The sequence below is a fragment of the Oncorhynchus tshawytscha genome, linkage group LG06 (assembly GCF_018296145.1).
Source record: "Oncorhynchus tshawytscha isolate Ot180627B linkage group LG06, Otsh_v2.0, whole genome shotgun sequence".
Taxonomy (NCBI): domain Eukaryota; kingdom Metazoa; phylum Chordata; class Actinopteri; order Salmoniformes; family Salmonidae; genus Oncorhynchus; species Oncorhynchus tshawytscha.
The window spans coordinates 59,111,125-59,130,220 of NC_056434.1; the positions used below are offsets into that span (position 1 = coordinate 59,111,125).

Here is a 19,096-nt window from a genome sequence, read left to right on the forward strand (position 1 = left end):
CGTCTTGTCATGTCCTGTATATATATATATATATTTACAACTTTTTTTCACATACATTTTATTTTTATTTTCCATCAACTCATCTTCAAAACACTCTCCTGCAACCCGCCTCACCAATTTATATTTATAAAAAAGTATTATTTACCTCAAATCTGTAATCCTCCAAGAAGCTAGCCAGAAACTCCAAGAAGCTAACCTGAAACTAGCCTGAAGCTAGCCAGGAGCAAGCCAGAAGCTAGTCCAGAAGCTAGTTCAGAAGCTAGTTAGCTTCTTTACTGGCAAATCGTTAGTATTCAGCTAACCACGGTTTGTGATCATCAGCTATCCTTTAGCTCGAAAATCTATCGCAAGTTTTGTACGGCGCAGCGCGGCTCGGAACGGAACATACCGGACCAATTTTTCTCTCCATGTCCCTGGATTTCAACTGCTCTCTGGACATTCATACCCGGATCTCACAGCTAGCTAGCTGCTATCCGTGTGACTATCGGCTTTCGTCGATTCCGGAGCAAACATCAATTATTCCGGAGCTAGCCAGCTCCGTCAATCACTCCTGAGTTCCATCAATCACTCCTGGGCTGCAGTCACCTATCCGGACCCGTTTTACTGCCTACGCGGAGCCCCACCGGGCCTTCACAACTGGACTGCCGACGTTATCTACCCGAAGGAGACCCGGCTGGCTCCTCCGTCGCGACGTTACCTGAACGCCCATCTGCGGCCTGCTAACCGTTAGCTGTCTTACCGGCTGCTATCTGAATAGACAATCGGACAATTTATTAATTTTTATTATTATTATGTTTTCTTCTTGGGCCTCTATAACTATATCTATTGTTTTTATTTTTGTTGTTGTTGTGTGATTTGGATTAATCCCCTCTACCACACGGAACCCCACTAATCTACTGACGGAACGCAAGAGGTGGCTAACAACAGACCTCCATCCTATGCCAGCTTGCTACCTGCCTGGCTAGCTGTCTAAATCACCGTGACCCCCAACCAACCTCTCCACTCACTGGACCCTTTTGATCACTCGACTAAGCATGCCTCTCCTTAATGTCAATATGTCTTGTCCATTGCTGTTCTGGTTAGTGTTTATTGGCTTATTTCACTGTAGAGCCTCTAGTCCTGCTCACTATACCTTATCTAACCTATTAGTTCCACCACCCACACATGCAATGACATCTCCTGGTTTCAATGATGTTTCTAGAGACAATATCTCTCTTCATCACTCAATACCTAGGTTTACCTCCACTGTATTCACATCCTACCATACCTTTGTCTGTACATTATACCTTGATGCTATTTTATCGCCCCCAGAAACCTCCTTTTACTCTCTGTTCCAGACATTTTAGACGACCAATTCTTATTGCTTTTAGCCACACCCTTATTCTACTCCTCCTATGTTCCTCTGGCGATGTAGAGGTGAATCCAGGCCCTGCAGTGCCTAGCTCCACTCCTATTCCCCAGGCGCTCTCTTTTGACGACTTCTGTAACCGTAAAAGCCTTGATTTCATGCATGTTAACATTAGAAGCCTCCTCCCTAAGTTTGTTCTATTCACTGCTTTAGCACACTCTGCCAACCCGGATGTTCTAGCTGTGTCTGAATCCTGGCTTAGGAAGACCACCAAAAATTCAGAAATTTTAATTCCAAACTACAACATTTTCAGACAAGATAGAACTGCCAAAGGGGGCGGTGTTGCAATCTACTGCAAAGATAGCCTGCAGAGTTCTGTCCTACTATCCAGGTCTGTACCCAAACAATTTGAACTTCTACTTTTAAAAATCCACCTCTCTAAAAACAAGTCTCTCACCGTTGCCGCCTGCTATAGACCACCCTCTGGCTCCAGCTGTGCTCTGGACACCATATGTGACCTGATTGCCCCCCATCTATCTTCAGAGTTCGTGCTGCTGGGCGAAGTAAACTGGAACATGCTTAACACCCCAGCCATCCTACAATCTAAACTTGATGCCCTCAATCTCACACAAATTATCAATGAACCTACCAGGTACCTCCCCAAAGCCTTAAACACGGGCACCCTCATAGATATCATCCTAACCAACTTCCCCTCTAAATACACCTCTGCTGTCTTCAACCAAGATCTCAGCGATCACTGCCTCATTGCCTGCATCCGTAATGGGTCAGCGGTCAAACGACCTCCACTCATCACTGTAAAACGCTCCCTGAAACACTTCAGCGAGCAGGCCTTTCTAATCGACCTGGCCGGGGTATCCTGGAAGGATATTGATCTCATCCCGTCAGTAGAGGATGCCTGGATATTTTAAAAAAATGCCTTCCTAACCATCTTCAATAAACATGCCCCATTCAAGAAATTTAGAACCAGGAACAGATATAGCCCTTGGTTCTCCCCAGACCTGACTGCCCTTAACCAACACAAAAACATCCTATGGCGTTCTGCATTAGCATCGAACAGCCCCCGTGATATGCAGCTGTTCAGGGAAGCTAGAAACCATTATACACAGGCAGTTAGAAAAGCCAAGGCTAGCTTTTTCAAGCAGAAATTTGCTTCCTGCAACACTAACTCAAAAAAGTTCTGGGACACTGTAAAGTCCATGGAGAATAAGAACACCTCCTCCCAGCTGCCCACTGCACTGAAGATAGGAAACACTGTCACCACTGATAAATCCACCATAATTGAGAATTTCAATAAGTATTTTTCTACGGCTGGCCATGCTTTCCACCTGGCTACTCCTACCCCGGTCAACAGCACTGCACCCCCAACAGCAACTCGCCCAAGCCTTCCCCATTTCTCCTTCTCCCAAATCCATTCAGCTGATGTTCTGAAAGAGCTGCAAAATCTGGACCCCTACAAATCAGCCGGGCTAGACAATCTGGACCCTTTCTTTCTAAAATCATCTGCCGAAATTGTTGCCACCCCTATTACTAGCCTGTTCAACCTCTCTTTCGCGTCGTCTGAGATTCCCAAAGATTGGAAAGCAGCTGCGGTCATCCCCCTCTTCAAAGGGGGGGGGGGGGACACTCTTGACCCAAACTGCTACAGACCTATATCTAACCTACCATGCCTTTCTAAGGTCTTCGAAAGCCAAGTCAACAAACAGATTACCGACCATTTCGAATCTCACCATACCTTCTCGGCTATGCAATCTGGTTTCAGAGCTGGTCATGGGTGCACCTCAGCCACGCTCAAGGTCCTAAATGATATCTTAACCGCCATCGATAAGAAACATTACTGTGCAGCCGTTTTCATTGATCTGGCCAAGGCTTTCGACTCTGTCAATCACCATATCCTCATCGGCAGACTCGACAGCCTTGGTTTCTCAAATGATTGCCTCGCCTGGTTCACCAACTACTTCTCTGATAGAGTTCAGTGTGTCAAATCGGAGGGTCTGCTGTCCGGACCTCTGGCAGTCTCTATGGGGGTGCCACAGGGTTCAATTCTTGGACCGACTCTCTTCTCTGTATACATCAATGAGGTCGCTCTTGCTGCTGGTGAGTCTCTGATCCACCTCTACGCAGACGACACCATTCTGTATACTTCCGGCCCTTCTTTGGACACTGTGTTAACAACCCTCCAGGCTAGCTTCAATGCCATACAACTCTCCTTCCGTGGCCTCCAATTGCTCTTAAATACAAGTAAAACTAAATGCATGCTCTTCAACCGATCGCTACCTGCACCTACCCGCCTGTCCAACATCACTACTCTGGACGGCTCTGACTTAGAATACGTGGACAACTACAAATACTTAGGTGTCTGGTTAGACTGTAAACTCTCCTTCCAGACCCATATCAAACATCTCCAATCCAAAGTAAAATCTAGAATTGGCTTCCTATTTTGCAACAAAGCATCCTTCACTCATGCTGCCAAACATACCCTTGTAAAACTGACCATCCTACCAATCCTCGACTTTGGCAATGTCATTTACAAAATAGCCTCCAATACCCTACTCAACAAATTGGATGCAGTCTATCACAGTGCAATCCGTTTTGTCACCAAAGCCCCATATACTACCCACCATTGCGACCTGTACGCTCTCGTTGGCTGGCCCTCGCTTCATACTCGTCACCAAACCCACTGGCTCCATGTCATCTACAAGACCCTGCTAGGTAAAGTCCCCCCTTATCTCAGCTCGCTGGTCACCATAGCATCTCCCACCTGTAGCACACGCTCCAGCAGGTATATCTCTCTAGTCACCCCCAAAACCAATTCTTTCTTTGGCCACCTCTCCTTCCAGTTCTCTGCTGCCAATGACTGGAACGAACTACAAAAATCTCTGAAACTGGAAACACTTATCTCCCTCACTAGCTTTAAGCACCAACTGTCAGAGCAGCTCACAGATTACTGCACCTGTACATAGCCCACCTATAATTTAGCCCAAACAACTACCTCTTTCCCAACTGTATTTTATTTATTTATTTATTTTGCTCCTTTGCACCCCATTATTTTTATTTCTACTTTGCACATTCTTCCATTGCAAAACTACCATTCCAGTGTTTTACTTGCTATATTGTATTTACTTTGCCACCATGGCCTTTTTTGCCTTTACCTCCCTTCTCACCTCATTTGCTCACATTGTATATAGACTTGTTTATACTGTATTATTGACTGTATGTTTGTTTTACTCCATGTGTAACTCTGTGTCGTTGTATCTGTCGAACTGCTTTGCTTTATCTTGGCCAGGTCGCAATTGTAAATGAGAACTTGTTCTCAACTTGCCTACCTGGTTAAATAAAGGTAAAATAAAATGAAAAAAAAAAAGTTTAATAAATATGCAACTCACCAAAAACAAACAGAAGAAAACGAAACGTGACGTTCTGGGCTGCTCACAGGCAGCTACACAAAAACAAGATCCCACAAACAACAGGTGGGGAAAGGGTGCCTAAATATGATCCCCAATCAGAGACAACAATAGACAGCTGCCTCTGATTGGGAACCATACCAGGCCAACAAAGAAATAGAAAACATAGATTGCCCACCCTAGTCACACCCTGACCTAACCAAAATAGAGAATTAAAATGATACCTAAGGTCAGGGCGTGACAATTAAGGTCAGTCAATACGGAAAATTTGCAGTCGCAAAAACCATCAAGCGCTATGATGAAACTGGCTCTCATGAGGACCGCCACACGAAAGGAAGACCCAGAGTTACCTCTGCTGCAGAGGACAAGTTCATTAGAGTTACCTCAGAAAAAGCAGCACAAATAGATGCTTCACAGAGTTCAAGTAACAGACACATCTCAACATCAACTATTCAGAGGAGACTGTGTGAATCAGGCCAACATGGTCGAATTGCTGCAAAGAAACCACTACTAATAAGAAGAGACTTGCTTGGGCCAAGAAACACAAGCAATGGACATCAAACTGGCGCAATTTGTCCTTTGGTCTGGAGTCCAAATGGGAGATTTTTGGCTCCAACCAGCGTGTCTTTGTGAGACGCGGTGCGGGTGAACGGATGATCTACGCATGTGTTTTCCCACCGTAAACTATGGAGACTCCTCCATACTTTACGGTGGGAAATTCAAATGCTTAGATAATCTGAGGTTTTATGGTGTGGGGCTGCTTTGCTGCTGACACTATCTGTGATTTATTTAGAATTCAAGGCACACTTAACCAGCATGGCTACCACAGCACTCTGCAGCGATACGACATCCCATCTGGTTTGTGCTTAGTGGGACTATTATTTGTTTTTCAACAGGACAATGACCAACACACCTCCAGGCTGTGTAAGGGCTATTTGACCAAGAAGGAGAGTGCATCAGATGACCTGGCCTCCACAACCCCCCGGCCTTACAAAACAGCAAAATACTAATCCTTGTTTAATTAATTAAGAAGAGACATTGTAAAACGTTTTTGGCTCTAGAACATTTATCCTCTATATTTATTCCTCTGGCAGATAAACATGCCCCTTTTAAACAATTCAGAGTCAAAGATAGATCTAACCCTTGGTTTTCTTTCAGAGCTATCATATCACATTCAGATGAGATATCAGACCTGGGCCAAAGCAAGGAAAACTGTGTAGTGGACTGGTAAACTTTCAGATAATGGAGAAACAGACGTAGTATCTCAATTAAAAAAGCTAAACCAAGCCACTTTTTGAGCTCTATCTATGACTCTGCTGGTGATCTTTCAACATTTTGGAAAACAGTAAATGCACTGAAGCGTACAAATTCCTCTTCTTCCCTGCCTAAGCAAGTTCTGCCTGACTCTGGCATCATAACTGAGAAAAGTGGAATAAGTGATGCTTTTAATCACAATTTTATCTCGGCAGGCTTTTTATTTGAGATAAACAGTGGTTTAATTGACCCTTTTCATTCAATAGACTGCTCCTCCCTCTGCCCGCCTATGGCTGACTCAACGTCTAACTTGTCAACTTCTAGTGAATCTTTTTTTTCAATTCGACAATTGACTATCTGAGATGTGCTAGATGCCTTGCTTAAGATTGATGTCAAAAAAACTCCACTGGGGAGGACATGCTTGATCCATTTTTACTGCTGCTCTCTGCCCCCCTGATTGCTGAATAGTTAACCAATATTTTTAACCTGACGATTATATCTGGTACCATCCCCAAGGTTCGGAAGGTGGCCCATGTACTCCCCCTTCACAAAGGTGGTGACCCTTGTGACCTAAATCATTTTTCCCTCTATTTCTAAACTTTTTTGCCTAGCTAAAATATTCGAAAACCTTGATTTAATTCTCAGCTAAGATATTTCTTATCTTTGAAATGTATTTTAAATGTACTGTACATCAGTCAGGTTTTAGACCAGGTCATAGCACTCTCTCGGCCACATTCCTAGTTATGAATGATGTGGTTACCTGTATGGATAAAAGACAACATTGATATTCCTTGACCTGTCAAAGGCTTTCGATACAGTTTTATCACTCACTGCTAATTCAGAGGCTTTCCTCAGTTGGCCTAGACCAGGCTGCATGTAGCTGGTTTAACAATGACTTGACAGATAGAACTCAATGTGTATCTACTGATGGTGTTAAATCAGGTTTCCTGGATATTACGAAAGGTGTCGCACAAGGGTTGATTCTGGGTCCTGTACTTATTACTGTTTACATTAACAAAAAAATGTAACCTGCATGCTGTATGCTGATGATACTGCTGTATATGCTATTACCCCCACGGTTGACCGGTTTTGTCTTCATTTTACTATAGAAAAACTTTATTGATCTAAAATTTGTATTGAATGCAGGTAAAACTAAGTATATGTTGTTCTCCCAAAGAGCATAAAAATAACTGATTTAAGCATACGTCCATAATGCTTAGAAATATCTGGGCATCTGGACAGATGAAAAGCTGTATTTTAAAAAGCATATTGATGCGTATTTTCTTTAATTTATTTAATTCAGGGATCCTCTGTAAAAGAGACCTTGGTCTCAATATGACTCCCTGACAAAATACAGGTTAAATAAATTAAACAAAATGTTAAGTCAATGTGGGCCTGTTTTGTTCATAAAAACACCACAGGAAAATGGCATCAATGCTTGCTAAGCCTTCATACTCCTGCCCAGGATACAGTGGCCTCTTTATAGGAAAATAGATATGGTGCATTATTGGTGTCCGCCTGCCTCCTAGTTACCGCATTGTTGTCGTGGCCAGCGCGGCAGCTGGGCTCCACTTGGGGGCGAATTCTACACACATTCTTGCGCGTCTGGAGCTGTGGCAGGATCACACTACAGCTGAAGCGACTCATACAGATCTGCCCAAGTGCGTCATAAAAAGCACTGTGGCATTCTCAGAAGGTTCCAAAACAATCCTACCTATTTGGGGTGTCTGACCACATGCGTCGGCTTTTTTCAGCCCGCTGTTGGCTATTTCAATTAATTAGGTTGGGAGTTGGGGGAGGCAGTACATCATTGATATTATTGAAAAACATAAAGACATTTCGGTTGTTATATAATATAACCATAAATTCATCATAACTTTGTGAGTGAGGGCACCGCATATGCACGTTGCATTTCTCTCCATGCCTATCTCATCAGCGCCTTTCCCTCTGAGGACAGACAAACTCCGCAATGAATGTGCATCTCAAGAATTTAGGTCGCATATCAGAGTTGAGGATATTACTAATTGATCTACATATCTACATTAATTTTCCTGTCCAGCATCATAGACAGCCATACCACAGTCACACTCACCTTGGCTGGCTCTGAAACTCCTGACAGTGTTTCCCTCTCTGAGTCGTTTCAGATCTCTGTTGTATTTCTCATACAGCCTGTACATGTGCTGTGAGACCACATCCTGATTAGCTCTGTCTCGGTCAAACGGAGAATCGGTTCCATCGCTGCCCTGTCCCTGCAAGCCCCATGGGGTTCGGCTCGAGGTCCGACCCTCCAAAGTTCCAAGACAACAACCTAGCATTAGAAAAAGCATGTGCGCGGTAAACTCGAACCAGACTGCCATTTCAGAAACAAACACAAAATCCTTTACTTCAAGGGAGAAAACGCACATCCGAGGAATGACTTGTAATGATGGTGTCTGTAATAAAGGCGTCCGCTGTTACTCTTCTTTTATGCCGTGTGGATGCTGGAGGTTAGTTTACTCTCCTCAGAGCTACTTTAACACTTGTTTCTCCTTTACAGCCAGAGGTTAGAGGGGTAACACTGGAGTAGTGAAAGGTGCTGACGTCCACTTCTGCAGCCAATGAGAGAACTCACACACTACAGTTCCAGTTCGTTATTCCCGTCTCGCTCTCTCTCACACGCGCACACACACACACACACACACACACACACACACACACACACACACACACACACACACACACACACACACACACACACACACACACACACACACACACACACACACACACACACACACACACACACACACACACACATTGTTCCATCTTGAAGCAAATATTTCAAACCCACAAAAAATGTAACAATCCAAATATGTTATTAATAAAATTGGACGATGATGACGATTGATATGCTGTTGGTGTTTTGTTGATATTTGTTAAATGTGTCATAACAAGTATTGTTGAGTTATGTCGTCAACATTTCTGTTTCAAATAGCATCACAACATTGTCTGCAATAACTGCTTTTGATAGCAACTCAGTCACAAATGATTAGTGAACTACACCTACAATAACAGTCGGGGTATTAACCAACCAGGGCTTATTATGAATGGTGTTATTGTGTCTTTGTGTGTGTGTGTGTGTTTCTGTGTGTCTGAGAGAAAGAGAGCATAATGAGTGTGTTATTGAGAGGTGGAGTGTTACAGAGAGGCTGTGAGAAGAGAGGAGGGAACTCGCATTTTATAAATGGGATTCAGAACATGACTCTACCAATGGTCTTGCCACCTCGGGTGTTATTGTGTGTGTATGTGTGTGTATGTGTGTGTGTGTCTGTCTCTGTGTGTGTCTGTCTGCAGCTCCATGCCAACAATGCTAGTTCTGTGAGACCGGCGGTCTCCAGCAGAGAGGCAGTAACTAGCCCGGCCTCTCAGGTCACCCTCTGTCACCACACACACAACCAAACCCACACCCACACACACATTTTTTTACTATCTTTGTGTGGACCAAACAATTGATTCCCATTCAAAGTCCCATTTTCCCTAACCTCTAATTCTAAACCTAACCCTTAATCTTAACCTTAACCAGTAAACCCAAAACCCTAACCCTAACCTTAATTCCTAACCCTAAACCTAACCCATAACCCTAATTGTAACCCTAACACACAACATACATTCCCCCCACTCCAGGACTTCAGACCTATGTCATATCTATATCAGTCTTTCCCAAATTTCCACAGAGACCCGCCCCCACCCACGCACGCACACACACACACACACACACACACACACACACACACACACACACACACACACACACACACACACACACACACACACACACACACACACACACACACACACACACACACACACACACACACACACACACACACACACACACTTGCCTAGTGGCATACAGTTCAGCAGAAACTTTCTTATGATTTACACACATGCAATTTTACATCATTTAGGCCTACATGACAGGAGACATAATCATAATATTTTTTATTACTATACAACTGACCAAAATGTGTGGCTACTCTGACACTGTCTACCAGATAAATCAAAACGACTTGGGCCCGGTTTCATAAAAGCATCATAGGCTAAGATCATTGTTCAAAAAATAGGATCCTATGGTTCTAAGATGAACTTAGCCATAAAATGCTTTTGGAAAGGGCTTTGGAGAGACACACAGATTGTACAATATTAGGAGGGAATATATAAATATTATAAGCTACAGTAGGCTACTAAATCAACTTTTCAGTGGCACTGACTAACCCAATGATGAAAGATAGATAGCATGACTGTGTAGCCTGGGCTCACCGTACGGTGATGGTCTCGAGATAAGTCTGAGCTACTTTGAAAAACAGTGTTGTTTGTCCGAGTTCTGGAGAAAATAAAATAGTAGCTTCTACTGCAGTGGAGGATACTGAAGGGAGGACGGCTCATAATAATGGCTGGAACGGAGCAAATGGAATGGCATCAAACACCATGGAAACCATGTGTTTGATGTTGATAATCCCTTTCCACCCATTCTGCTCCAGCCATTGCCTTGTGTCTGGCCTCCCCAATCAAGAAGCCAACCTCTACTGACAAATTAGTCTTCTCTTTTCAACAGTAGGCATTTGCAGAAGGCACAGCCATTTTGAGCATACCCATGAGTTTATCAGTCAAATGACCAGTTCCAAAACCCTTCCCAGCTAGCACATTTGGTACCTTGGAAGTTGTAGGAATGTAAGCTTTTGGTTTCCCATGCGTTTTCTGACCGTTAAAATGCAACGTTTTTTTAAATGTTCGGCAAATGGAAGTACAAATTTCACCTGTTTTGGGAATGTACATTTGTCGGTTGCAGTGAGGTTCTGAGAATGTTTTTCGATAGTTCTGTGAAAGTTTTCCTGGGTGGTTTTATTAACATTCTAATAACAGAAATCATAGGTTATTTAAAATCAAATCAAACTTTATTTGCCACATGCGCCAAATACAACAAGCGTAGACTTTACCGTGAAATGCCTACTTACAAGCTCTTAACCAACAGTGCAGTTTAAGAAGAAGAAAATATTTACCAATAGGGTAAAAAAAAAGAAATAATAGAAGGTAACACAATAAGAATGACAATAACGAGGCTATATACTGGGGGCACCGGTACCGAGTCAGTGTGCAGGGGTACAGGCTAGTTGAGGCAATTTTATGGGCTTTCTTCTGACTCCGCCTATTATATAGGACCTGGATGGCAGCAAGCTTTAGCCCCAGTGATGTACTGGGCCGTTCGCACTACCCTCTGTAGCACCTTACGTTTAGAGGCGGAGCAGTTGCCACACCAGGCGGTGATGCAACCGGTCAGGATTCTCTCGATGGTGCAGCTGTAGAACCTTTTGAGGATCTGGGGACCCATGCCAAATGTTCAGTCTCCTGAGGGGGAAAAGGTTTTGTTGTGCCGACTGTCTTGGTATGTTTGGGCCATGATAGTTCGTTGGTGATGTGGACACCAAGGAACTTGAAACTCTCGACCCGCTGCACTACAGCCCCGTCGATGTTAATCAAGCCAAAGCAAATTCCTTTCCAAGTGTCATCTGTGCTTGGAGTTTAAAACAGTTAACCTAAGCTAGCAGTGTTATTAAAAGTCTTATTAAAAACACGTTATCAGAACATGATTTAATTACCTTCAAATAGGTCCTTCTACACCGGCTCTGACGCTTGTCGGATGTGGCAGGGCTTGAAAACTATTACAGACTACAAAGGGAAACCCAGACGCCACCTGAGTGAAGCGAGCCCACCAGACGAGCTAAAAGCCTTTTATGCTGACTTCGAGGCAAGCAACACTGAGGCATGCTAGAGCACCAGCTGTTCTGGATGACTGTGTGATAACGCTCTCGGTGGCCGATGTGAACAAAACCTTTAAACATGTCAACATTCACAAAGCCACTGGGCCAGACAGATTACCAGGACGTGTACTCAAAGCATGCGCGGACCAACTGTCAAGTGTCTTCACTGACATTTTCAAACTCTCCCTGACCGAGTCTGTAATACCTACATGTTTCAAGCAGACCACCATAGTCCCTGTGCCCAAGGAAGTGAAGGTAACCTGCCTAAATGATTACCGCCCAGTGGCACTCAAGTCGGTAGCCATGAAGTGCTTTGAAAGGCTGGTCATGGCTCACATCAACAGCATCCTCCCGGACACCCTAGACCCACTCCAATTCGCATACCACGCCAACAGATCCACAGATGACGTGATCTCATTCGCACACCACACTGTCCGTTCTCACCTGGACAAAAGGAACACCTATAGGAGAAGGCTTTTCATTTAATCCTCAGGGACCCTAAAATGGAATTAAACTATAATATTTTACACAGAAAGAATTATGTTCAATAGGAAAGCGATATTAGCAGGTGCACGTGCGCATGAATGATTTCCAACTCTGAGTCCCAGTACTAAAACTCATTATTCTTCCTCGTTTTGGAAGAAACAAGCCTGAAACCTTGAACAAAGACTGTTGACATCTAGTGTAAGCCATAGGAATTGCAATTTGGGAGCTGGATTTGGATATGGAAATTCAGAAAAAAAGGACCCTAGCCTGAAGAAAATGTATCCTCTACAGGATCGATGTCCCCTGTGGGACGGTTGAGCTAACGTAGGCTAATGTGATTAGCATGCGGTTGTAAATAACAAAACATTTTCCCAGGTCATATCTGATATGGGCAGAAAGCTTAAATTCATGTTAATCGAACTGCACTGTCCAATTTACAGTAGCTATTACAGTGAATTAATACCATGCTATTATTTGAGGAGAGTGTACAATTATGAACTTAAAAATGTATTAATAAACCAATTAGGCACATTTTGGCTGTCTTAATACAACATTTTGAACAGATACACAATGGTTCATTGGATCAGTCTAAAACTTTGCACATACACTGCTTCCATCTAGTGGCCAAAATCTAAATTGTGCCTGGGCTGGAATAATACATAATGGTCTTGCTCTTGCATTTCAAAGATGAAGGTACAAAAAAAGTGTTTTTTCTTTGTATTTTTTAATTTTTAAAAATCTTTTACCAGATCTATTGTGTTATATTGTTTCCTTTCAAATGGTATTCTTGAATCACGTCCTGAGCTATAGGCAGTTAGATTTGGGCATGCCATTTTAGGAGAAAAAGGGTCCGATTGTGACATGAGTGAGATTCAAACCTATGATCTTCTGCTTCCTATCCATGGAATTAGTCCACTGTGCCACCTAGATGGCGCTAGCGTGCTATGTTTTTTAAAAACTCATACAAAGCTTTTTGTTAGTTTATTCATAGTTAACTCATACAAAGCTTTTTGTTAGTACATTTTGTTAGTTTATTCAGACATTTCAAAGGAAACTAGCACTCATTAAGATCAGGTGTGACCAATTAGTGGGCGTGGCCAACACACCTGAACAGATGTAACAAGATAGAGAATTGAGAGTTTTGTTGATGCTGAGAATGGAATGTACTGTATATGCTTTTAAATATTCATAGAATGCTCTTTTAACATTACTAATGTTTTCTTGTGGTTTTTATGGAACGTTCTCTGAAAGTTCTAAGAACATGACTTTAAAAAGAACCATGAGGAAACCTGTAGAAAACGTTATGCTGAAGTACAGAAATTCCAACAGAAGACTGTTGTTTCCTAATATTCTCTAAATGTTCTGAGAACATGACTTGAAAGAACCATGAGTAAAACCAGTAGAAAACGTAATATTGAAGTACTGCAATTCCCGCAGAAAATAAGTGTTTTTCTTAACGTTCTCAGAACAATTTCAGAACATTACTTTAAATAGAGCCATGAGGAAACCCATAGGAAGTGTTATGGGAAGGCTGTCTGCGAAATAACCATAGGACAACCACGCTCTCACCAAGCTAAGAAACATATGGTTCTCAGAACGTTATGTGCTAGCTGGGTTCTATAGACTATATTTCTATGGCCTCAATGAAACATGCTGTTTGATATTTGGATAGCCAAACTCAAGACCGCTCGATTTGTCTTGAATGGTAAAAGAAAAACCTATTCTGGAATTTGTTTGAATTTGAATCATAACTTTCAACTACATTTTAAAACAGTAAAAAATGACAACTTTATTATGATACAATATAAAGTTGTTATAATGGCATTTTGAAACATTATACTGTGAAAATCCCAGCTCTCCTCACCTGCTCCTCTCCTCCTCTTCCTCTTCATGATTTACTAAACTCTCTCTAGTGTTTTCTATCAGGATGTAGATCTTCATCTCTCAAAGTCTTAGGCCACTGCTCTAACCCCAAACACCATTACACTAAGCTTAGAGTGTACATCAGTCTAGAGATAGATAGAGATGTAGAGAGAGACAGAGAGCAGAGAGAGAGAGTGTGGAAGACAGAGCATGTGGAAGAGAGAGGATTATTAGGTGTGGGAAGCCAGGTTATAGGGGTGAGAGAGAGTGTGGAGGACAGTGAGAGTGTGGGAGAGAGAGAGAGGTTTAGAGGTATGAGAAGCCAGTTTATTGGGGTCGGGGTGAATACTCTCAGGGAGTTAAAGTCCTGATGGAGGACTGAGTGTGAGCAGTCCTCCAGTAAGTAGGACACAGAAAGATTCATGTGGGCCATTATCTACCATAATACTCCTCGACTCTGTCACCAGGACATAACATGAGTATCGGTATAACAGGTCCTCTCTGATGATCCTGGAACAAACTGACCAGAGCCCTCTTCAAATGCATCCTTCTCTACTGCCTTCCTTGAAGTAATCATTGATCCAAAATGACTGAGTTGTCGTAAACAGGCTCTCCATTGCAATGTTTTCACCAGTTATGTCATGTCAGATCAGTGACCACTTCAAATATGGGAGGAAAGCAGGATGAATTCCAAGAGTATTCAAACAGGGCTCAAATAATCGGCCAGCTGACTGACCGATAGAAATATCGTGTGGGTGCAACTTTGCTGGGCGTGTACTGTGTATACCCAGCAAACCAACATTGGTTCTGTGAAAGTTCCTAGAACCTTCTTTACGGTGAGGCAAATGTTCTCATACGGTTGCGGGAACAGTCTGGTGGGGACATAATATAAACTGTCTAGTTGTGCAGATGATTATAGAATGTTACTTTTAGGGTGCAAAAAAACATTCACCTGATGTCACAAGAATGTTCCCAGAACACATTTTCTTTAAAAGTTTAAACATTTGTTTTGGTTGTGGGAACATTGTAGGGACATTACAAGAGATGAATTCAGTTCTGGGTTGTCTGGGATGTTGCAAGAATCTTCTTGTGATTCACATATTGTACTTATTAAGAAGTTGCACAGAACATTCCCACAATGTTGCACGATGCTCCACAAGTTTCATTTGAACGTGCATCTGTTGTCCTGATCTTGTCCACATTCTGATTGTGCCCACATTTGTCAACAGGTGCAGACAATCAAAACACACGGTGTTCCTGCCCGCCAAAAAAAATCGCCCCCTGCCAGTTGAGGTAGTAATTGCAGACAACAGAATTACGATCATGGTCTTCATTAGAAACCAAGTGCCTACTGGCACTGGGGCCGGACACCACAGTCCAATCGAAATTGGATTACTCATATAGAAATACAGATAATTATGAAGAGATACCATCCCAAATAATATAAAAAGTATTCACCCCTTTCCCATGGCCAATGCCAGCGCAACATCAAATATTTGAAAAAAAAACGTGCAGAAAAGCCAAGGACTGTAATAGCAGGAGTGGAAACGGGAGGTATTGGGGTGACCATCTCACCACTCGCCCACCGTTCGTTCTTGACAATACTGAGGGAATGCTGCTGAGCACTTGATCAACTTTTGGGGGGGAATATGAATAGTCTAATTCAGTTGCTATATCAGATATGAAACTAATAGAGCGGTATGATACAGTGGCTTGCACACGGAAATGTTATAGAGGTCCACTCTGGCTAGATCTAAAGGTACAGGTGGAACATTTGGCCTTCACATTATACACTGGTCATGCATTGTGGTCTTCTGCTGCAACTCCATCATAGTCCCTCCCATGTAACTCCAATACATTTGTAGTTCAGTTTAGATTCTGTAATGCTAGTGTGTCAGTCTATCAACCCTCGATGAGTGAAAGAGTTATCCCTAATCAATGACCTGGAGGAAACTAAACCACGGTCGTTCTCCCAGCATGCCACATTTTTCCCCTTTGGTACAGTTCCGGCTAAACTAAATAAGAATTGGACTATTTAACCCTTGTGTAGTCTTAACATTCTGTATACTCCCCTTGTCCTAAGGGTCAAAAATGACCCGCCTTCAATAAACCCTGAAAATAAAGCAGCTTAATTGAATTTTAAACCCCAAATCTATTTTGCATGAAGAAACAACATGTCATTCATCACAAACGTTGTGCATATCTGGGTTTTCCCTCCTCACAATGCAGAAAGACATTTAATGTACTTAATCAGTGGACACCATTCGTTTTTATTAGAACACACCTGTCAGAATTGTTTTCTTTACTAAAGTGCTCATCCACTGTTACCTCTACAACCCGGGGCCTGAAGTATGCTAGACGCTCCACCCACTTCTCCCAGACCTCTCTTATGTCCGCCAGTTTGTCTCTCACACGTCTTGCAGTTCTTGACTCACGGTTATCAAATCCTAGCGTTCTTGAGAAAGTGTGAAAGACTTTCAGTGGCATCGTGGCACGGAACATTGCCTCTGCATCCAAAAGACTACATGTAGCCTCGCCTCAGGACCTATACACACCCGCTCAGATTAGCAGCTCTACCTGTATGTAGGCACGCAGGTCAATCTCAGCCATCCTTTTCCAGTTGTCTCCATATTTAAGGAAACCCTCCAAATTTGACATCGCCTGGTTGATTTTTTTCAATGGCTAGTGTGATGAACATGTTGAATGTTGAGGCGATGTCCTGGGCATGGGCAACTGCATGTCTTGTGGGCCCTGGGGTCATCCTTATGACATTTTGTGCTGCCATCCTGCCCTGGTTGTCATATGGTGATAAGGACCATGTTATTTATGTTATTTGACAAAAAAGTCTTTCTTTCAGCATGCTGGGATTTCTTCTTCATCTGAAGATGATGCACGGGGCTCTGGGTTGTATTCTTCCCCATCTTCTTCTTCAGATACCTCCTCCTCTTCTAAATCATTGTTCTCTTGTTCCTCCTGGACATCCTCCTGGACATGGGAGCTGTTGGGCACTGAAACGTGCACTCATGGCTTCAGCAAAGAGAGAACTGGGAGTACTGTCATCTGCAGCACATTTATAGCCTCTGACTACATTCCCCATTAGTAAGCAATGCTTCCAAGAAATGTTTATTTTGTCTGAAATGTTGTTTATTTTGTCTGATGGACAAGAAAGTTTGAGTTTTGTCTTGAGTTTAATCAGTAGCACACAATCTCAATTTCTCATTGTGTGTGTGTGTGTGTTTTGTGGTGTGTACATGATTTTATAACTTCCGAGTCAAAAATGGCCCTAAGACAATCTTTGGGCCCTCGTCGTGTACAGCTTTCACGGAAATATGAACAAAGGCGATGCATAAAGGCGCACAGTTTTCTGTAAGCATGAGACAGGTCACTGTCCAATATGATGTACAATACGAGGGACTCTTCGGGCTACTTTCATCCATTGCCACTTTGATCCATTTTCATAATTTGACCACACATCTTGCTATAGGTCATCATGTTAGATGTTCTTCGAAATGCAAACTTTTGGTATCTTTAAGACCTGCCTAAACACAACCAATGTACCTAATCCTACAAAAGCGTTTTTTTTTATTACTGTTTTTAAAACGGAAGCATCTATGAAGTAATATTTATTTGTACGGCTGTGGACAGGTCGAGGATATCGGGACAGTAGCCTATTACGCCCAGTCTTAAATCGTTGGATAACCAATATAGGCTGTAACGATGAGTGTAAAACTATTGGCAATAAAAGCATGCTTTTTTCTGTCAATTTATACAGCTTGTGTCATAAGGGAGATCCAAGGCAGATATGATTCATTTACATAAAGGGAGGAACCCAGGAATCTGGTCACAGTACGGACGCGTTGGGCAGATAAGACACACATTCTATTGCCATGCGTAGACGCAACAAATCTCGATCAGATAGTGATGGGTCATCTTGATCGGATGACGACAACCACGGCTTAAGTGTCCAAGTCTTTCACCTTCACCTTCCTGTGATTACGACTGCATGTGTCAGGATTCGAAGAGTGATGGGTGTGGAGTCAGGCGCAGAGAGCAGAGGATTCGAAAAACCATTTATTCCAGAACAATCACAGCGAACAATAGAGGGTAACTTGAACACAGGCTTAAAACACTCCAAAATGTACTACACCGGTACATACGCTGTACAGGGCACTCCTGAACCCAAAAACAGCAAACAAGCCCGCACGGATACAGGCGGGCTAACTGAACTTAAATAACCCCAACCCAAAACCCCAAACAAGGAACAGATGAAACCAATTAGACCAAACAAAACGAAAAGGGGAAAAGGGATCGGTAGCAGCTAGTAGACCGGTGAGGACGACTACCTAGCGCCACCCGAATGGGAAGGGGAGCCACCTTCGGTGATAGTCGTGACAGTACCACCCACGCCAGGGACCCCTCGATGTCCAGAGGGGATGGAGGGACCTCCCGCACCTCACCTTCCTGCAAGGGACCAGCTGCCATCGGCCTGAGGAGAGACACATGACTTCCGGCGCTGACAGAGATGGCCGCCTCGCTTTGCGTTCCTAGGAAACTATGCAGTATTTTGTTTTTTTACGTGTTATTTCTTACATTGGTACCCCAGGTAATCTTAGGTTTCATAAAATACAGTCGGGAAGAACTACTGAATATAAGAGCAACGTCAACTCACCATCAGTACGACCAGGAATATGACTTTCCCGAAGCGGATCCTGTGTTCTGCCTTCCACCCAGGACAACGGAATGGATCCCAGCCTGCGACCCAAAACAACGACGTCGCAAAAGAGGGAAACGAAGCGGTCTTCTGGTCAGGCTCCGGAGACGGGCACATCGCGCACCACTCCCTAGCATACTACTCGCCAATGTCCAGTGTCTTGACAACAAGGTTGATGAAATCCGAGCAAGGGTAGCATTCCAGAGGGACATCA

General features: G+C 43.1%; 1 protein-coding gene across 1 annotated transcript in view; it reads right to left on the reverse strand.

Annotated features, from left to right (window-relative positions):
* LOC112253511 (growth/differentiation factor 10) overlaps positions 1-8,567 on the reverse strand; it is a 15,897-nt gene extending 7,330 nt beyond the window's left edge. The window contains exon 1 of the mRNA XM_042323454.1: positions 8,117-8,567. Within this exon, the coding sequence (XP_042179388.1) occupies positions 8,117-8,429 (313 nt within the window). The 5' untranslated portion in view covers positions 8,430-8,567. The remainder of the gene's footprint in view (positions 1-8,116) is intronic.
* Between the last annotated feature and the right edge of the window lie 10,529 nt (positions 8,568-19,096).